Genomic DNA, 20,875 nt, shown 5'->3' on the forward strand with positions numbered 1-20,875 from the left:
CCCTTGGTAACCTCTCTTCACTCTACCTGTTCCATCTGGCACCACCTTTGTAAAGCACTTTAGATGATTGGCTAAGTGAAAGGTATATTTTATGATTATAGATACCAGGCATGCCATTCCTAATGGTACCAGTTATTTTCAGAATTCCACCTTTTCAAGTCTTCTTCACTTCTGTTTGCCTAGCACAGACCAATGTCAAGTCAAGGATTTGTAACTAATGAAAACTTAGAAAGTATAATGGCTGAATGGTCATGCTCATAAGTTGTTATATCACTGCAGATAGGTCCAGGATTTTCCAAGCAGAGGATATCCAAGGAGAGAAATAAAAGCAACAACCTTGTACTCACAACTGCAGTGCTACAAATATAGCATATAGGATTTAGATTGCCATTATCTGACATTTTACATTATTGTACATTGATCTGAAACTTACCAGATTCAGGGCAGAATGTCTATCAACCTCTGCAACACTCTCCAGGCACAATACTGTGCACTGAACTGGTTTCCATTCCTCAAGCCTTTCTGGTCTTGAATGCTGGCATGCTATGGATTCTCATTGAATTCCTTTGTGGGCTTTGCAGTTCTATATATTCTCTTCATTGTTACATTTCTTGATCTACCAATTGTACATTATGCTGCAATTGCTGCATTGATGTGATGTGGTTTCATGTTACATTGACACAGAAAGATCACTGTATAGTACTGTAATTCTAGCTTGTGTGAAATTCAAATTTTGCAAAGTACGAAACCACCTTAAGGAGGTAGTCTCACATTACTCAGGCTTCACACCAGCTGCAGTATCATTCAACTGGTGCAAAGCCATCTTTTAATATGTTAAGATCCCATCTAAGCAGCTGGACTACCTTTATGCTTCAGAAGAGATGTTAAAAACAGATATTTTGTTGGGCTGCAGTGATTGCAATCCAATATATCCAAGAGCAGGGAGTACTGGGATCCTGGTCAATATCCCTCCCTCATCCCAATTCACTTAAAACGGTTTAACTGGTCATTGCGGGATGTTGCTGGCAAAGATTAGCCACCCCATTTGCCTCCAAAACAAGTCGTTGCACTTCAAAGGAATATGTATGTGAAGCCCTTTAAGACATCTTAGCTTGATGATTACTTGACCAATCACAAGTATATATTTATGGTTTCTTAGAAGATCATCAGCTCTAGGCTAACAGGCAGAAGGTTTAAGCTGGTACAGTGAGAGTGAGTGCTTGTTTCACAAGGGAGGCAACCATCTCAAAACAGAAGAGGAAAAACAGATTTTTCATCCACAAGTGAAAACACTGAAAGATTCCAGGGAGCTACCCTCTGGAGCCAGTACATATAAAAATATATCAGTAGCAGAACACAGGCTCTTCAGAAATCACTTAGTATCTTGCAGAATTCAAAATCATTTTCTCCACTACTGGAAATAACAGACCTACAATTTCAGTTGAGTTGGTTATTTTGCAACACAACAGTGACAAGAACAGTTTGTTATTTATGGAGCTCCTAAAATATTTAGAGTCTCACTTATTTCCTGCGCCCATTTGATCCAGATGGCCTGGACATTTAATGATTTGGAATTTGTCCAGTCTTCTATCCACCTTCAGATCAGTTGTTTATCCTCTAGGCACATCCCCATCCCTGGCTCTTTGACCTCACAAGTATAGTAGGAAAAACTATGTAAAGTTTGCAACCAAACAAAAGTTGGCTATATTGACACATTCTTACTAAGTTTCAGATCAAATGAAGAACTGACAAACAATTGAAAATCTAAGGGAATATTTCCATGGTTGTAAGGATTGAAGAAAGAAGCAGAAGGAACAAAGTTTGTTTGCATCCACAGTTGTGAAGTTCTGGATTAGTTTCAGCATCAACTACACGTTAGAAACTCACTGTGAAGGGCTGTCATTAGACTTGCATGTTTTATGTTCATTAGTGAAGTGTCTACATTGGTTCAGTTTTGGATTTTAGTCACCAGCAGTTTCAAATGAAAAAACACTTGGCTGAAAAAGTTTCCTGAATAGTTCATTGCTCCTTTTACTGACATGGCCACAAGGTTAAGTTCAATGAGTGTTGTAATGAAAAAAGTATGTGAAATGCAGTAAGCCTCAGCTAAAATGTAAAAGTATCTCAACTATAGCAGTGTGACATTTCTATTACCAACACCAGCCAACTGCCTTTGTGGCCCACCAACCAACTTAAAGCCAATTAGTGTCAACATTACTGGCAGTTTCCTGCTGTGAGTTCTTATCCCAATTTAAAAATTCACAATTACAGTGGACCCTTTGGCAAAACTAGTTGCTTTAAAGAAGTGCAGACTTGAGAAACAAACATTTATTATTGATTTCAGAAATGTGACTGACGGTCCAAGTTTTTTTTTGCAGTGATATATAGAAAGGCATTTTGTGTTCTGGGTGAGCAAAAAGATGAACCACACTGATTTTTGTTGATAAAACATGTATTGAAAATAATCAAATATAAACACATTGCCTGTATAAGAATACTTACAAAGTTATTTAGTACAAAACTTTATTTGTCAAATACTTTTCACTCTCAAGTTTATCTTTAACCATAAAATAAATAAATTTCCACAAAACAAGATTGCACATAAATTTTGACCAGCCTCAAGAACTGATGCACTGACATGCATAAATTTTAGCGTTTCAACTTTCCCACTGCAGGAGGTTTTGTCTTCAAGTATGTTACAGACACAAAACAAAGAGTCCCTGCAGCAGCAAGTCCACTGAACACACAAGAAAGGGCAGTAATGTAGCCCCCTCCTGGAATCTTCACCTGGCAGCCAGTCACTTCAGACTTGGCACCATGGCAGTAACACTTTTCTTTTGAGACCTGCTGCTTTTGAAAACCTGCAATAAAGAATCTCAACAGAGGTTTAAAGAGAAAAATAAAATAAAAATGTCTAATTGTTCTATTCCAAGTGCATAAAACTGCACTAAAAGAGCCAATTTTACATGCATCAGTTTGAGTGTCAAGAGTAAAGACAACACAACACGAAGAAAGAAAAAAGATTCATCATTTTGAGGTACCATACTTACGGACGTGATGTTACGTGAATCTGACAGGGCCCAGACAGAGGCCAAGTAGGAGTCAATTGATCTTGCTTTGGGTGGCTGGTTGGTAAACTCCCAAGGATTTTGACCACGTAGTAGAGAGCCGGTCGGCAAGTATTTTGCCACTGATTATTATCTGCATTTGCAGACGTCAGCTAGAGAGCAGCCAAGTCTTGAAGTGCCACCTCTCTTTATGGAGGGGGACGTGGAAAGATTTTTATGCTCTGTATCACTGCCCTCTGTTCTGGGAAGGGCTTAAATTTAAGAGCTCATCTAAGCTGACGCCAATCGCCTGGCACCTGGTAACTAGTTTTCTGAGATTATCAGTTTTACCTCCTTCTGAAGCTTCAAACAAGAGTTGCTGAAAAAGACAGGGGAAATACTTAAGTAAGATCTAGTCACCAAACAATACTACCTTGTCACTGGAAATGTTTTTTTTTGATAAAACATCTGTATTATCTCGCTTGCAAACTACAAGATCTCAAATACTGTCTGTCGAACACCTGAATCTCTTCTGCACAAATTTAAAAATACAGAATATTAACCAATAAGGAAAAAACAGAAGTGGGAAACTTTACATCTTTCCAAAGTGTTGCACAAAGGGGTAACTTCTGGAGAGCTCTCTGGTAAAGATGTCGAACCTGGAAAAAANGCAAATAGCAATTGGGAGCACTATATGAGCACTGCGTAGACCAGGGAAACAACACAGAACTATAATGGCTTTAATTAAGATTGGGGAAATTCACACTGGGCAAGTGACATTAGGAGAGGACCCAAATTATGAAGCGGGGGGGGGGGGGGGTGGAGAGAATAAAGGGGCAAAACAGTTAGAATCATAAACACTTCAAAAACAATGTTGACATACAGCAGCTATATGGTCCATTCATTTGAAACTCCTTTAACTGCAAGATGCATTCATAGAAAGATAGTAGGGTTGATATTCTGCAAGGATGAGACCAAATGGCCAAAGGGCCTTCTTCATCCAAAGACTCATGGTGAAAGTTTACCTAAACATATGTAATTTTTTTAAAAAAAAACAATCTTTCAGCGTACAGGATTTAGATCAGTAAAAGTATGGAAAAAACCCACCAAATAAACGCTACTTAAATTTGATATTCGAAATTAGCAACAGTAAACCACTGAAATTCTTTATATTTACCCACCCTAAAAGTTCAGCACCGAGGAATACATTCACGTACCAGAACATTAATAAGAGTGTAAAGCATAGCTACTTACTTCATTCTGGCCCTTTAACATGGTTTCAACGGCAATGGCTCTAATGGAAAGAGGAATAAAGTTCACATTAGTAACAACACATTTTCAGGTTTATCGATGCTATGCAAATGAAAAATAAATATTTTGGTTAATATTCTCAGTCTGGTTAGAAGAAACTATTCCAAAGTTGGGGTTAGGACACATTAATGGAGCTTCACCCTACATCTGACTGTACCTGATGTGGGACCGCTCGGTGATCTTTTTTTAAACAATACAATCAAGTCAATGAGTATTTTTTTAAAATGAAAAATGGAACCACTGTTTAAACTTTTGAACTGGCAATGCCCAATTGCTGTATAACAAACAGCTACAACTTCTAATCTGAGAATTGAAATTTAGGCCAACACCAATTTAGAGTGGTTAGGAATCAAACTGTACAAATTAAAATCAGCAAAAATATGCAATTACATTTTCCAAATTGGCAAGCAGGATGGGAGGCACTGTGTAAACATCTTGGATTGAAACTTGAGGTGCTGGATATTGCCCTCTTTCCATTCATGCTCAAGTATCCTGTATCAAAGACAAACCAAAAGTTCAAAATAACTTCTGCCATATTAAAATCCTTTAGCGCACAAGAGAAGTAATTACTATGGATAGGTTAATATATGGCCACCAAATGATCACTTTAAAGTCTGCATGAATATTAAATTTCCACATTTCTTTATTGTAAGGAAACGGAGGAGAACGCCGCTAAAACGTCAACCATGCTAATTCTGGATGTTCACAAGAAAAATATTTTCATACGGTACCAAAACTTAAAAGAACTTAAAACAGTTGCGCATCTACCTCAATGCCAGTCCTGCATTAGAAGGCATAATGGACCGGAATCTCTCCAAGGCTTTGGAATGTTCAGATTGAGGGAGGCAGCTCAGATAAAAGGAAACCACCTACAAAATTGTTATACAAATGTAGTTAATCTTTAATATCCATGTAAAGCACACTTCCAATTTTATATTGCATAAGTACAAAGGATGTATCGAATACAGTTGTGCTACCTCTTATCCTGCCTGCTTCAATTAAGATTGAGAGCTACAGAACAGTTATAAAATTCCTGTGAACTAAAGTCAGGATTACTCATTGTGTTAAATCCTATTAAATGGAATATGCCCTCTGTGACATTTGGGCCTAAAGCACTGGACCCACCCAATTAAGTAAACGGCTAAATAAAGACTCAAGCAGATTGAAATGTTCCCATCCCATAGATCGTGATATGCCTTTTATTATTTTTTTCCCCCACCATATCAGTCTTTATCCATTTCTGAATATTCTCTGTTTCCATGTGCTTTTGATTCTCTTATAAATCAGTATTATACTTTGGAACATAGGAATATATAGGAGCTAAAAAGGTTATTGCAGTCAGACAAGTTGGCCACAGATAAATGATACTAAATAAATAATTCTAAACTATGCTGCCTCTCATACTCCACAATCAAATCCTTTGTCAAATACCTACCTGTCATAATTTGCCTCCAATGTCTTCTTCGGTAGTTTAGTTCTAAATATTCATCACCTCTGCGTAAAAATAATTAATCTAAATATACTGTCCAATTTCTCTCTTCCTAGCTGGAGTCTGCGTCCCATTGCTCTGGATTTTTTAATACAGTGAAAACATCAGTTAATCTATACCTTTTAGGATCATGAAATCCTCAATAAGATCACCCCCGAGACGTGACCTTTTGAAATTTCTTGCCTGATTTTTGCCATAGATCAAATGTAACTTGAGGTGCTAAGGCTATGCAACAGTGCCTCAGAGAAGGAATCTTAGGAACTAAAAGAAAGTCCATTACCTGGTTATGAAACTCATAATTGGTCCAGTAATTGGCAGAGCTGAATGGGATAGGCAATCTAGTGGGTACAGTGACCAGGCATCTATTTACCAGGTCAGTAAACAGTTTAAAGTCTCGAATCTTGTTCTTGGATCCAATGAGCTGGCTACTGGTAAAAACAAGATAACTGCGGGCGGAGAAAACATCCATCTTTATTATCATACTGAAAACAATGGCAGTCATGAAGAGAACTATTCCAGACACAGTAAGTCTACATTAATCAGGTTAGGAAACAGAAGTTGGTTTTGTCATGTTCTACTTACTCCATCCAGATTTTCTGAACTACTTCATGCTGCATAACTATGCCCAGAGATGCTTCAAAGGTGTCCACAGTTTCACTTGTGCTTGCATTAATAGATTGCCACAGGCTATTTTTCATAGGTAAAATATGAAAATAGAGGAAAATATATACTAAGATTTGCAACACTTGCAGTAAGACAACACTGTTCAGGTATTACAATGGTACTTAGTATTAAATCCAGAGAACATTCACAGCCCTCCTCCCCATCACTTATAAATAGATTTATTGTTCCATGTACATTCTTTCATGGTAAAGCCAACTTTGACTGCAGTGGAATACAGCCTAGTTTTCTCTCCTTACTCTCTGGCTTAACACAAGGGAATTACAATTTGAAAGCAAGAGCATCCCCCTTCCACAAAACAAGTGAAAAAGCTCTATTAAAACAGTATCATTAGTTCTGTAGCATTCTTCCGCTAGCTGTGGGGAACTGCTAGCTATTGCCTAAAGTTGAACAGCTGAAATCAAGTTCTTAATATTTGAGAAACTGAAGTACAGATACACTTTCCATCATTCCATGCTGGTGTGTGACCTTTGAGCTTGCTATTAGGACGTAGACCTCACTATCAAGCTAGTGAATAGTACTGATGTATCAGATAAGTTAAGGGTGGGAATGTTTATCTTGTAAAATTCAAATGCATACAGAAATTTATCATCTGTAACAGTTTCGGGCTTGTTCAAAAGAAGGCATTAGTAATAGCTAGACATTTATTAAAGTTTAATGCTCTGCTTGAGAATAGGCCAGTTAAGAGGATTTCTCACCAGAAGATTAGCCACAGATAGGGGATCTGTGTATTCAGTAACTCCCCATTCAACAGTTCCTTTTGTGACGGTGCTCTGAAGTCATAAGGCATGGGATAGTTCAGGATGTGGCTGACAAGAGAACAAAAAGAGCCTTCAAAACATTGTACTTTTTAAAGTCAGGTCTCCTAGCTTCTCATGTGCAACAGTAATTCAGCAGATAGCAAATCAATACTTGTATCAAAAACGCTTGTTTTAAAAAAATAAGCGGAATCATTTATTTTCTAAAATAAATGCCCTTCAATGGATGAATCACTTAAGCATAAGCAATGAACCTCACTATAGGTTTAAACTAAACAAAACTAATTGAGTCTTACTCATTTCTTCTGGTCTTAAGCCAAGGCAGGCACCAGAAAATAAATCTAGAAATATAAGCATGTGATTTTGTAGACAGACGTCTATTCAGACATCTGGCATCTAACAGTACATAACTGAAAAATTGCAGCTATCTAATCATTCAACCTCCCGAGCGCTAAGACAGCTGAACTTTCTGTAAGCAATTCTCAAATAATTTAAAAGTTGATCTTAGATGTTTATGGACTTTAGATTTGAGCTATATATTCTGCTTTTACTTTCAGCACAAAAACAAGCTTACTTTGCCAAACATACTCTAAACTAAGCTCAGTTCTAAAAGTGATTTCCTTATTTCAAATACTACATCCTATGCACAATATTAAACATGAGGTTTGGGGGGATTGATTACATGCATAACTTATGAAAACAAACAGTAAGTGTACATCTCCTGTAAATATGGCTTGAATAGACCCCAAAAGCACTTTTCAAAAGGAGTTTGTCGTCAATGCTTCTCGCGCAGTCCAAGTCACTCCTGAAGAGATCCATTTCTGGTTCACATTACGTTTATACACTTACAAAACAGTACACGAGCAAACCCACTTTGACATGGTCTCCCTTAATCATTATTGAGAGGCAAACTCCTTATAATTCAACCCTGGCTTAATTCAAACATGACGGTTTGTGGGACACTGCTGTGCGCAATTGGCTGCCGCGTTTCGCCCACAAATATACAGTCAATTCACTTTGCAGTATATTCTGTGAAGCGCTTTGAGACGTCTAGAAGATGTGAAAAGCGCTATATCAAATGCAAGGATTATTATTATTAGTCGTACCACTTAAGCCATCATACTATCAATATCCCAGCTGCATTTATTTATGTATTTATACATATGCCTAACTCGCCACTCAGGATAACTTGTCACAGAGCTCTTTCCCCATGGACTGACAAGTTATCAGGAGTTTACTGTTTTAACTTCTAGAAGCAAATGGGGAAAAAATACCCTAATCCTTTAGGAGCTTGGCATCACATTAGTCACATGCCTTTCACCACCCCTATTGTTTACAGTAGCCTTATTTTGTAAGCATGACTCCCAATTCGCTCCTTTTCTGAAGATATTAGCTCATACTGGGGCAAGGTTATTTAAGAACTAGTTTCCCTCTGGTACCTGGCAGCCTTCTTACAGGCCTATCTAGCATATTGGTATCAATAAGCTATCGGGGTGGGGGGGGGGGGGGAGAAAAAAATACAATTTGTTTCAATATCCCAAATACTTCTTGGATTTGTCACTTCAAACTGCTTACAACAACCCTAACCCTCACATAGTTTAAAATGGTGATTTTTAGAAACAGTTCTGGATGGGCAAAATCTATAATTGCATTGTATGGCACTTTGCTTAGTTCCAAGTCACCACAGTACAAATATGTCTCTAACCTACCATTAAGTTTAGAGGCAAGATTCAGAATTTACTCTCAAATCTTGTGTGTAATCATACATGGAAATGATATCAACAACAACAAACTGCATTTATATAGCGCCTTTCACATCAGGAGGAAGTCTCAAGGTGCTGGACAGTCAAACGTTTGCATCCGAGCTGGGGATTGGAATCAAGAGGGGTGGAGGGCAAGGGGGTGGAGGAGGGAAGATGACCAAAGGCACGGTCAGAAAAAAAAGTCTTGAAACAACCTTGAAGGAAGCATGGCGAAGGGATTCCTAGATGGATTTCAGAGGGTGAGGACAGAAAGGCTGAAGGTCCGACTTACAATGGTAGGACAGGCAGGATGGGCGAAATTGAACAGGCCTGCCAAGCAGAGAGAGTTCAGTATCTTCCAAATGCAGTGAATTACTCTTGCTCTGTGCTTGATTTTTAGGTGAAATAGCCACATTGTGATCATTCTGTTACTGTAAAGTTATGACTTGAGCACTGGATTTTATTTTAACCATCTTACAATTCAAGTTAAAAACATACCGTAAAATATCTGCAGGTTGGTGTTCAGAGGCATCCTCGTCAAAGAAAGACATGATAAATTCTTGAAACAGACCAGGAATGATATCCAATCGTTTCTGTAAGAAAGAACACTAAACTAAGGAGAGTTTTCCCTGCAAGTTAAGACTGCAATAATTTGAGATACCCGTTCATTTCAAACAGAAATATTTAATAATCCTTGCATTTTGTTCATGCAAGACTCAATGTACAAATGCAGCTACAAGCCCCAATAATTGGCATTTGTAGTAAATATTCAGTTTCTTTAATTTTTTTCCATCATAGATAATAATCAATAAAATTCTACACATATGCTTCCCAGCAAACAAAACTAAACCAAATTGTAGATGCAGGTATAAAAATAAAGTTTTGTTTAATTGGAACACATTTCAGTAAACATCCCCTAAACTCTCCTTTGAATTTCAATCAGTAATAAAATATTGTAAACCCTTGCTTACATCGACTCCAATCATAGTAAGCAATCTGGAAGTGTTCTATCAATTTGGAATGAAAAAAGACAATTACATACCACTGAAATGAAGAACTTGATTGTATAATAGAAAAAATGAGCATTGTGAGGGTTCCTTCGAAATGCATGAAGCCATACATTCACAGCATCATCGGTCTGACTTCTTTCTAAATAGAGGTCAGCAAGCAGTTCAAGAAGCTTGTAGCAGGCTGGGCAGGACTGTAGGAGTGCCTTGCAAAGATCCTCAGCAGCTTCCCACCTATGAAAATATATCAATCAAGTCACCTTGGTAAAATAGAAACAATGCACTAAAATCAGATTTCACACAATTTCGATAAAAACAACTTAAACCCTCCAAACTGTTGCTGTATAGCACAGAACATTAAACAGCAATACCACCAAATTAGACAATTTATATAGAAACAGTCAATTTCCTTACCTTCCCAGTAGCTTTTGGGCTACAATCATATTTCGGTAAACTGGAAGACACACAATGATCCTCTCCTCCACTGAAAGACTGTCATCAGAACATTTGTGGACAGCGTCTGAAATATGGGAAGAAAATCAATAGTTCATCTGCAATGTGTTGAGCAGAAAATAATAATTTTAAAAAGCAAACATATCTGAATTACCTTCAAACAATGCAAGTAATGTGTCAGGATGGGTCTTTATGTCTTTTGATGTTTGCCAAGGGACCAAGAACTCTTCCTTATTTACCATCTTAGAAGGAATGGCAGTAGCTGGATTGAAGAATCGATTGGGGAGGCTGTTGAACTCAATGAGGTGAATGTAGGCAAGCCATGCCAGGCAGCAATCATTTGCAGTCAAATATTCGGCCACACTTCTGTTACCATCAGAGGCTTTCAAAGCATTCTGTAAAACATGTCAACAATGGTAACTGTATTCCACCTCACTTTGTATGATTGAAGAACAGCCACCAATATAGGAAGTGAATAGCTGTATTCATATGAACTCCCAATGAGACCAACAAAATCTTGATATTAAAATAATCAAATGAATGGTCACACAATTACTAATTTCTGCACTGAGACTTTCAGTAACTGGTATCTCAGGTAGAGACATGAAATCTGGTGAAGTCAGGAGTAGCCCCGATGGAGCTGCATCTGATGGACCTTTCAATGGTTCAAATTTGCTGGTCTCAACTAGGCAACAGGGGTAAGGTAAATTCACCACAGCTTCCCAGGGTGCAGGAGGGGAAAAACTGCCAGGGTTCCTGCTCCTGGTCTCTCTACAGCACTCTACTTGGGAGTGTGTATGCCAGCGGGGGGGAGGAGAGGTCAGTCTCAGATGTGCTGCGTTCTACAGTCAAGTGGCCTGCTGACACTGCTAAACAAACAATGGCTATTTGAGTGGGGCTCCAGAAGACAAGCAGCACCAGGAGAAAGCTGGGGACGTGGAATAGAGGCATATGCCAATGGGAAGACAAAAATTGGACCACAAATCATTTTTAAATAATGGTTAAGGCGAAATCACATTTCAGAATATTCTAATTGGTAATATTAAAGAAAAGAACCTTGCAAATGTATATCAGTCACTCGTGAGATTAATGAGTTTAAATTATACATTAGACCCCCAAAACTGGTCATGAATTAAGACACACACCTGGAAGATAGCCAAAGCATTCTGTTGCCTTCCAATAAACAGGCTTAATTGTACCCGAAAAAGGAGGGATTCAAGCAGCTGGAAGGAAAGAAGTTCTGTTTTTTGGGATCCCTCTACTGTTTCGGTGAGGAACTGCACAATTCTGCTACACACGTAGTCCTTTCCATCAAACGAGTTCTCCAGCATAAGATACTGTACAGATTGGGGAGGGGTGGGGGGGGGGAAAGAGAAAGAAAAGTGAATTAATATGAATTTTCTGGGCTTCCAGCATGCCATTGTCTAATGTTTATTTATTTGTGAATTATAAATAGTGATAGTAAACTTAAAAACTCTTTCAAACGAACAAATATTGATAAACAGGCAGCAACTCAGTACTTACAGTCCACCAAACATCGTAATCAGGAGCGTATTGTACAGCAGTCTCACACATTTCCTGCACCTCTTCCTTTGTGCCACGCTTTGAGAATAAGTTGAGGTAATGGCACCAAATCTCAGGATTTCCTCGATTAATTTCAAGGGCTCGAGCTAAAGCGTTCAACGCGGAATCCAGACATTCTGTCGGCGACCTAACAGAAAGAGACGAGGAGAGGTTTTGGTGAAACCATCAACATAAAATACCTTATTAAAATTAAGCTTTGTGCGTCACCGAGCAGACAGGCTCTTTGCTAGTTATTTATCACATGATCTGAATATTTAGCTGGAGATGAATGCCAAGCAAAGGAGAGAGAGAGAGAGAGAGAGAGAGAGAGAGGAGGGGTTGAGAGGAAAGAACCCAAACCCTTGAATAACCAGTTTCTATTCCCACTCTCCCTCTGTATTTTATTTATTTGAAGGGGAAACGAAGAAAACATTTTCCGCACTCCCACCCATCTAAAATCAGTATGTTTTATTTCAAAGCAAGAGAAGCATGAATAGGAAAGCAGCATTTTTATTCAGCTTTTCTCCCATCCCTTCCCAGAGATACAATAATTTACTCGAACACAAAATTCAAGTTACAATCAAAAGGGCATCAGTGCCATCTACTGACAAAACACCTTGTACTACATTTTAAAACACACAGTATTTGGGCAAATTTAACTATTTTATGGATTTGTTTTAAAATTAGAAGTACACAAAGACACTTTAAAAGAAAGTTCAGTTATTTCCTAGAATGTTTACAGAATAGGAAGCCATTTGGTTTTTGTAGAACGCCTAAAAAGGAGTTGCAAGTTTCCTAATTCATTGCATTAAATGCTGAAGTGTGGACTGGAATCACAATCGCATAAGATACCTTTCACAACTGTTATTAAGTTTACATTTTTATCTCCACACTATTTTTTGTGGCAGAGACTACAATATTTGATTTTAACCTCACAGCCTTATTGATAAATGTTAAGGTCACACATTCAATGCCAGTTCTGGGTTAAGAAGAATCTGAAGAATGTGAAGGAGACAAATTACTGAACCTTAATTAAGGCCACAGTTAAAACAATTTTCTCAAACCAAACGAACGTTGAGCATTCTACTACTAAGTTTCTAATTAAATTTTGCAGTAAAGTTACATTACAGCAAACGTGTGGTATGATAAGAACGTGGTTATTCAGTAGTGCGTTCAAAATTTAAAAACACAAAACATCTTTTTCCACTTATTTATTTTACAATTCTTATCTTGTACTTGGAATTATTTCAAACAGTTTAGTTAAGCCTTGAAATAAAATCAGCCCTGATATTTCACACTGTTGCAACTTCACTACCCCCACACTATATAACTTTAAAAATACATTCTGTTAATACATTTGTTTAAAATTTAGTGTCATCCAATTATTTTTCTAACTCCCCCACTGGCATATGCCCCTCTACTCCTGATCCCCAGCTTCCTCACGCTGCCGTTTGGTTTGACAAAACACTGGCTGTCCTCTGTACCCATTGGAAAGGCTGGAACCGATTTAGACCCTCTCCCCCACATGCAGCCCAGGCTGAAACCAGCAAACTCAGCGTGGAGTTAACTTAATCTGCAGATCAGAAAGAAGAGGATAGAACTGCAATTGGCCTCAGGGATAAACTGGGTTGGAAGGCAAAGATGCAGGAACCAGGCTTACTCGTCACTATTTTGCAACTCCTGCTGGAGGGTATATGAGTACATATTTTGGATGGATCAAAGCACAACCAATTTAGCTGCGATATCCCACTCAAGTCTTTGAGGAGAGAACTAGCAACATTTTTGTATTGGTTTACCTTATAACAAATGTTCAGCTTTCAGACCATGTTTAAATAATTTTAGTAATTTGAATTTAGGGAATAGCTCCTTTAGGATGTGGTTTCATAAAGCACCAGTTGCTGGGACTTTATTGGATTTTTTTCTTCTGGAACCATCCGATGTGGACATGTTGTGTCACTAAGAGAATAGCATCTTTAAACAGATCAACAATTAAGACAAAATACATTTCAGTCTCTAATTCTTTCTGATCTAAATCAGTCCTGAAAACTGCTAAAGAAAAAGCACTCACCCTTCCTTCTGATTCATATATTTGTATGTAAGTTTAATCCAAAGCTGCACATCTTGAGGATTATCTGTCACACTTGTTTCTAAATTGGCAATGTCATCCGTTTCCATTGTAAAATACCGAACATCATCTGGAGTAATAACTGTGTCCAAAGCTTGCGTCTTACACCATGGATTTTCAAGAGTCTTAGCTGAAAGACAAAATAGTGTTTACATTAAAAAAAAGGACTCAAAGCAAAAAAGCATCAAGACCACAGTGAAGAATGATGACTGAAGCATACAGGGAATGCAAGCTATGACAGAAATCAGTTGTTCACAGCAATGACATCCTGGTTGAGGTGCAAAATGTAGGTCATGGATTGACAGTCACATATATGATGCAGCTTTGAATGTTGAGGACACCAAGGGGATGGCTTTGAATAGTTAAATCAGAATTCTCTAACATTTCAAATCCGGTCCAATAGCAAACTAATTTGAAGAGAGCTTAAGCAGGATCACAAAATATTAACAATATAATAATAGCATTTGATACCCAATCTGCATCTCGTAGGTGCAGCCATTTTGTGCACAGTAATGTCCCACAAAACAGCCATGAAGTGAACGCTCAATTTTATTTTCGGGTATTGTTGGCCAGGACAGGTCAAATTAGTTTGATTGAATTGCTTAAATGGTTCAGCAAACAAATCTGTTGTGCCAACTATTCATTCAGCTCTGAAGCATACACTGTTAATTATATAAGATAACATTTATTGAAGATGTCCTGATCTGGTTTCAGTCCAGCATTGATTTTGACTCACCTTATTTTTTTAACCGAGACTATTACTCATACACTGCCACACCTTCTCATTAATTGCCCATGAAATGCATACTCTTTTGGTTACACACGCTCCTGTCACCACTGAACTTTAGAAACAGAATTCAGTCGGAATGCAAATTTATAGTCAAATACACAGTTCAAGGAACTCAGCCATTCTTACCCTGCTAAATAAACAGAAACTGCACGATTTTCACATGAATATAGGTGAATACTAGGTGTCCTGTTGATGTTTTTCTTTCGCCATTACGTGGAAAACATGTTGAACAAGGAGTGGGAAATTTATCATATACAAATAAATATTGTACAATTCTACTTTATCAGGATCGTGTACTATCAGAGGCAGATGAAAGACCACACTTTTAAAAATCACACCATAAACGAAACAATGCACAGATGAGTCATTTTGTTTGTGCAGTGCTTTATAAATGAACCACCATGTCTGTAAAAAGAACTGATGCCTTTGTATTCAATCAAGATAAAATCTCATCACTGAAAGATTACAAAACTAAAACGAATGCCACCGTTGCTACATTTTTAGCAGCCTGTTCTAATCTTATCTACAGAAGCGTTATTCATACCATATCTTATTGATCCAGAATTTTGTTCGTCGTCACTGTTGCTACTGGTACTGCATTCAGAAACTGGCTTTCTTAAAAGCTTTGGCCTCCATTTCCTTCGGTCTTTGAACGTTGTGAAAGGAGGTGCTGAAACAAGTCCAACAGCATTCTTTTACTACAGCGCTGAATTATAAACATTCAAACTTTGTCCTTTAATTATAAACCTTAACATTCCTAAAGACCTAGAAGAGATCAGTTTGGGAAACATATGTAGGGACAACGTTCAGCAAACGAACTTCAGTTCAATTCAGAAACCAGACTGGCTCATAATTCACAATGGATTACATTTTTGCCTTGATACACTTTTCAAAATCATTCCAAAGCATTTTAAATCTGAATGATCCAAATGTATGATGATACTTTTCTGATTATTCAAGCATGAAAGTGCAATTCGGTGAATTATAGAGATTAATTACTCCACACGCCTGATAATAATCTCTCAAAAGAAATAAATTGGTTATTTCAATCCACGACTGTTTGTGGGACACTCCTGTGCGCAATTGGCTGCCACATTTTGCCCACAAATATACAGTCAATTCACTTTACAGTCTATTCTGTGAAGCACTTTAAGACGTTGAGAAGATGTGAAAAGCGCTATATCAAATGCAAGTATTATTAATTCAGATTATTTACACATCAGTCCTTATATTAAGATGTAGGAGCTGCTATTTCCCCCTTACTCTGCAACATAGTAACTCATGCCAATCAGGAGAGAGAAGTAATCTACAAATTGAGTAGGAAAACAACATTCACTAATGAACACCCCATGGTAGGAATCAGGATTTATTTCTACTTTGCATTTGAGGATGAAGAGGAGGTATAATGCTCAAAGCCTCTTTCTAAACATGGAATTGTGTTGCATTGCAATGGTCTTATAAAGCAAAGGAGATTCTTTAAAAATCCCTTGAAGGAATAAATGCCCCTGCAATGTTTCTGTTGACTAAATTATTTACCTCTGATATATGAAATATATTAAAGAAAAACTTCACTAGGTATACATAATATTTAATGATTAGCTACAGTAAAATACATGTGCAATACTTACTATGGCCAGAACTCTCATTTACTTTGCTGACGAGCAAAACAGCCATCTCATCAGTAGTCATACGATCTTTGTTTTTACCAAATTGCTTGTCCACATAATTTTCTTTAAATTAAAAAAAGTGATGCACAATTAACTCTGCTCTTTACACATTTTATCATGCGACATTCCTCAAAAAACTGGCATTAGAATAACTTACCATGCCACACAGTACATAAAGCTTTTTGACAAAAGATTACAATAAGACAAAATCAAGCAACATTTCTTATGGAACATTCAGATTCTAAATATTTTGACACATGGATTAATTCCTTTTAAATAATACCTATTTAATAACTAAAATTACCTGCTGCAATCCTAATCTTTTCATCTGTACTTGAATCTGTACATCCAACCAGAGATAAATCATATGAAAGAAGATCCTGAAAAAGCTGGTTTCGGCTCAAAGTGCAGTCTCGCATGTGTTGCCTAGAGCAAAGTAAAATATTCCAGATTGCCAATGTGTTTATGAATCTCCCTTTATTATGTTATCGAATACTAAGTTAAACGTCACAAAGTTCTATTGTGGTACACACTGCCACAAACAAACTAGTGCTTGCAATGTGATTGAATGGTACAATTCTTAAATACTTCTAAAAATAAACACCAGCTTCAGTAATGACCATCCATGTTAGCCTGATGCATTCCATTCACTTTTAAAATGATCAAACTCATAGCTATAGCTGGGGACCACAAGTTACAGCTTGACAGAAGACTGCAGCATTCGGCAACCTCATCCCTGTGCTATTGACAACTCTTTAAAGGTTTAAATATACTATTAGAACTTTAGTCTAACAGGAAATTTAACCATTAAAAGTTTTCACCGCCATCTCCCCCCTTCAAAAAAAGCTATTTGTGAAAGAAAAATCTATCACATATTAAAAATTGGCATTATTATAACATTCTATCAGAACACATCTTACCAAATCGCACCAATTGCCTATTTATCTCGCACTATAACAACTTTTCTAGAAAAAAGACCATTACCAGAGGATACCTACCACTGACATTCATCATCGTTGCAGGTACCCGTTAAATCAAAACGGCAGAAACATTGCTTGGCCTCTATCAAGTTACTGTAGGAAACTGAACTGATGAGAAGTTTCTCCTTGTTGCGAAAGTACGGACTGAATCTATTCAAAGGAGAGACTTCAATTTACAAAAGTTCAATGTTGGCACAGAACAGATAAATAAATCCACTAAATAAAAACAAATTTCAGGGGCAGAGCTGCAGCATATAGACCAGGAGCTCACTGTCAGGTGGGTATATGTTAAGCTTTTCAGTTTGATGCCTCATTGCAGTAGTTCACAATCTGTCAATGATCTCATCATTTGCCTCTTAGTATGTAGTTAGTACTTTTCATTTTTCAAGTTCTACCTAGTCTCTGAATTGTTTGCCTGATGCCGTTTACCCTCCTCGATCCACTAAAGGAGATTCTCCAGCTCAACAGTTCTAGTCACTGGTAAAGTTTTACAATGAAATCATGACCCAACTTTCAGATGCGGACTGATCTACATTACACATTACTTCCCCACATTACACATTACTTTTATTATAAGAACATAAGAATTAGGAACAGGAGTAGGCCATTTGGCCCCTCGAGCCTGCCCCGCCATTTGATAAAATCATGGCTGATCTTCAGACCTAACTCTAATTACCTGCCCTATCCCCATATCCCCTAATCCCTCTGTTTTTTAAAAATCTATCAGTCTCAGCCTTGAAGATGTTCAAGGACTGAGCATCTACAGCCTTCTGGGGTAGTGAATTCCATAAATTCACTACCCTCTGAGTGAAGAAATGTTTCCTCAACTCTGTTCTAAAAGGCTGACCCTTAATTTTAAGACTGTGACCCCTGGTTATAGATTCTCCCACCAGGGGAGACAGACCCTCCGTGTCTACTTTATCCAGCCCTTTAAGAATCTTATATGTTTCAATAAGATCTCCCCTAATTCTTCTGTACTCTAGAGAATACAGCCCTAGTTTATTCAGCCTATCCTCATAGGTCAGTCCCCTCATCCCAGGAACTAACCTAGTGAATCTACGCTGCACCCCCTCGAGGGCAAGTATGTCCTTTTTTAAATAAGGAGACCAAAACTGCACACAATACTCTAGGTGCGGTCTCACCAAGGCCCTATATAGTTGCAGCAAGACTTCCCTACTCTTGTACTCTAAACCTTTTGCAATGAACGCTAACATGCCGTTCGCCTTCTTAAGTTGCTTGCTGCACCTGCAAACTAACTTTTTGAGACTGGTGTACAAGGACACCCAAATCCCTCTGCACACTAACACTATCTAATCTGTTTTTCTACCTAGGTGAATAACTTCACACTTCTCCACATTAAATTCCATCTGCCACCTACTCCCCTAGCCTATCTATATCCCGTTGCAATCTTTTTGGTTCATCCTCAGAGCTTACTCTCCCACCTAGTTTAGTGTCATCCGCGAATTTAGATACGTTACATTCAATGTCCTCGTCCAGATCATTGATGTAAATTGTAAATAGCTGAGGCCCAAGCACTGATCCTTGTGGCACTCCACTAGTCACATCCTGCCAATTCGAGAATGACCCGTTTTTCCCTACTCTCTGTTTTCTACCCGTTAGCCACTCTTCAATCCATGCTAATATGTTCCCATTAATCCCATGGGCCTTAACCTTGTGCAATAGCCTTTTGTGTGGCACTTTGTCAAATGCCTTTTTAAAATCTAAATATACTACATCTACTGGTTCCCCCCTATATAACCTGCTAGATACATCTTCAAAAAACTCTAAAAGATTAGTTAAGCATGACTTCCCTTTTGTAAAGCCATGTTGACTCTGCCTAATCTTGTTATGGTCTTCCAGGAATCCCATAACGACATCCTTAATTAAGGACTCAAGAATTTTCCCTACCACTGAAGTCAGACTAACTGGTCTATAGTTCCCCATCTTTTCTCTCCCACCCTTCTTAAATAGTGGTGTCACGTTTGCAATCTTCCAATCAATGGGAACCGTTCCAGAATCCAGAGAATTTTGGAAGATCAAAGACAAGCCATCCACTATCTCAGTAGCCACCTCTTTTAAAACCCTAGGATGTAGGCCATCAGGTCCAGGAGATTTATCAATTTTAAGACCTGATAATTTACCTAAAACCATTCCTTTATTAATATTAATTCCTCCAAATAGCTCACTAACATTTTCTTCTTGGTTCCCCTCTATTCTTGGTAGGTTTTTAGTGTCTTCTAAGGTGAAGACAGTAGCAAAGTACTTGTTTAATGATTCTGCCATGTCTTTGTCCCCTACTATAATTCCCCCCTTCTCGGCCTGTAGCGGACCCACCATATCCTTGACAGCCTCTTCCTCTTTATATATTTATAAAACCTCTTGCAGTCTGTCTTTATGTTCCTCGCTAGTTTGCCCTCATATTCCATTTTCTCCCTCTTAATCACTTTTTTGGTTCTCCTTTGTTGATCCCTAAAGTTCTCCCAATCCTCGGGTTTACTACTCATCTTAGCTGTTTTATAGGCTTCTTCCTTTAACTTATACTTTTCCTAACTGCTCTAGTTGGGCCACCTTTCCCGAGGCATTCTTATTCCTCAAAGGAATACGTGCTCGCTGGAAATTTTGACTATCTCCTTAAACGTCTGCCATTGCTGGTCTACTGTCAAATCCTTAAGTCTAATTTCCCAGTTTATTTTGGCTAAATTCTCTCATATCAGCAAAATTGGCTCTTCTTAAATTTAAAACCTTAAATTTAAAACCTATTATATATTTTTTCTCCTCCTCATTTTTTGAGATTCTATGGAAATATGTTCGTTCTGAAATGAACATATTTTTTACACGCATTTGCTTCAAAAAACCAAAGTGTTCTATTGAATTTCTATGAACTCTACATTTCTCTTTCATACCTGTAAGATTTGAAGACCAGAAGAGGACTATTATATGGTCCAAATGGCGTTGGTTTTAAGTCAACGTGTCTCGACAGCGTTAACACTGCATCCAGATCCACAGGAATCTCCTGAATAGTCAAGAAACAATTCAAACCTATTAAAAAGGTATGGACAATCTAAGATGTAGAAATACTTTGAAAGCAAATGCTTGTAACGTAAGCACAAAGTAGTCTGAAAACCTAGTAGGAAGGCCAAGGTTGAAAAAGTAGAGAAAACATCCTTGCATTTGATAAGTCAAGGATATGGATAAGTAAAGAGGAGGTTAGGTGCTATCACCTTTTGGCTTTAAAGCTTGTCAGAACCATAACCTCGCATCA

The 20,875-nt window shown here is 37.9% G+C and overlaps 1 protein-coding gene across 1 annotated transcript in view; it reads right to left on the reverse strand.

The window, feature by feature from the left end:
• Nucleotides 1–2,509: 2,509 nt before the first annotated feature.
• LOC103185325 (zinc finger C3H1 domain-containing protein) overlaps nucleotides 2,510–20,875 on the reverse strand; it is a 39,366-nt gene continuing 21,000 nt past the window's right edge. The window contains exons 16-35 of the mRNA XM_042335059.1: nucleotides 20,517–20,626; nucleotides 17,632–17,763; nucleotides 16,938–17,059; nucleotides 16,595–16,696; nucleotides 15,511–15,636; nucleotides 14,120–14,306; nucleotides 12,013–12,199; nucleotides 11,634–11,825; nucleotides 10,643–10,883; nucleotides 10,450–10,555; nucleotides 10,071–10,269; nucleotides 9,527–9,621; nucleotides 7,227–7,337; nucleotides 6,430–6,534; nucleotides 6,128–6,293; nucleotides 5,127–5,227; nucleotides 4,749–4,850; nucleotides 4,302–4,341; nucleotides 3,644–3,706; nucleotides 2,510–3,426 (exon numbers count right to left, since the gene is read on the reverse strand). Of these exons, the coding sequence (XP_042190993.1) occupies nucleotides 3,295–3,426; nucleotides 3,644–3,706; nucleotides 4,302–4,341; nucleotides 4,749–4,850; nucleotides 5,127–5,227; nucleotides 6,128–6,293; nucleotides 6,430–6,534; nucleotides 7,227–7,337; nucleotides 9,527–9,621; nucleotides 10,071–10,269; nucleotides 10,450–10,555; nucleotides 10,643–10,883; nucleotides 11,634–11,825; nucleotides 12,013–12,199; nucleotides 14,120–14,306; nucleotides 15,511–15,636; nucleotides 16,595–16,696; nucleotides 16,938–17,059; nucleotides 17,632–17,763; nucleotides 20,517–20,626 (2,619 nt within the window). The 3' untranslated portion in view covers nucleotides 2,510–3,294. The remainder of the gene's footprint in view (nucleotides 3,427–3,643; nucleotides 3,707–4,301; nucleotides 4,342–4,748; nucleotides 4,851–5,126; nucleotides 5,228–6,127; nucleotides 6,294–6,429; nucleotides 6,535–7,226; nucleotides 7,338–9,526; nucleotides 9,622–10,070; nucleotides 10,270–10,449; nucleotides 10,556–10,642; nucleotides 10,884–11,633; nucleotides 11,826–12,012; nucleotides 12,200–14,119; nucleotides 14,307–15,510; nucleotides 15,637–16,594; nucleotides 16,697–16,937; nucleotides 17,060–17,631; nucleotides 17,764–20,516; nucleotides 20,627–20,875) is intronic.

The sequence above is a fragment of the Callorhinchus milii genome, unplaced genomic scaffold, assembly GCF_018977255.1.
Source record: "Callorhinchus milii isolate IMCB2004 unplaced genomic scaffold, IMCB_Cmil_1.0 Scaffold5, whole genome shotgun sequence".
Lineage (NCBI taxonomy): Eukaryota > Metazoa > Chordata > Chondrichthyes > Chimaeriformes > Callorhinchidae > Callorhinchus > Callorhinchus milii.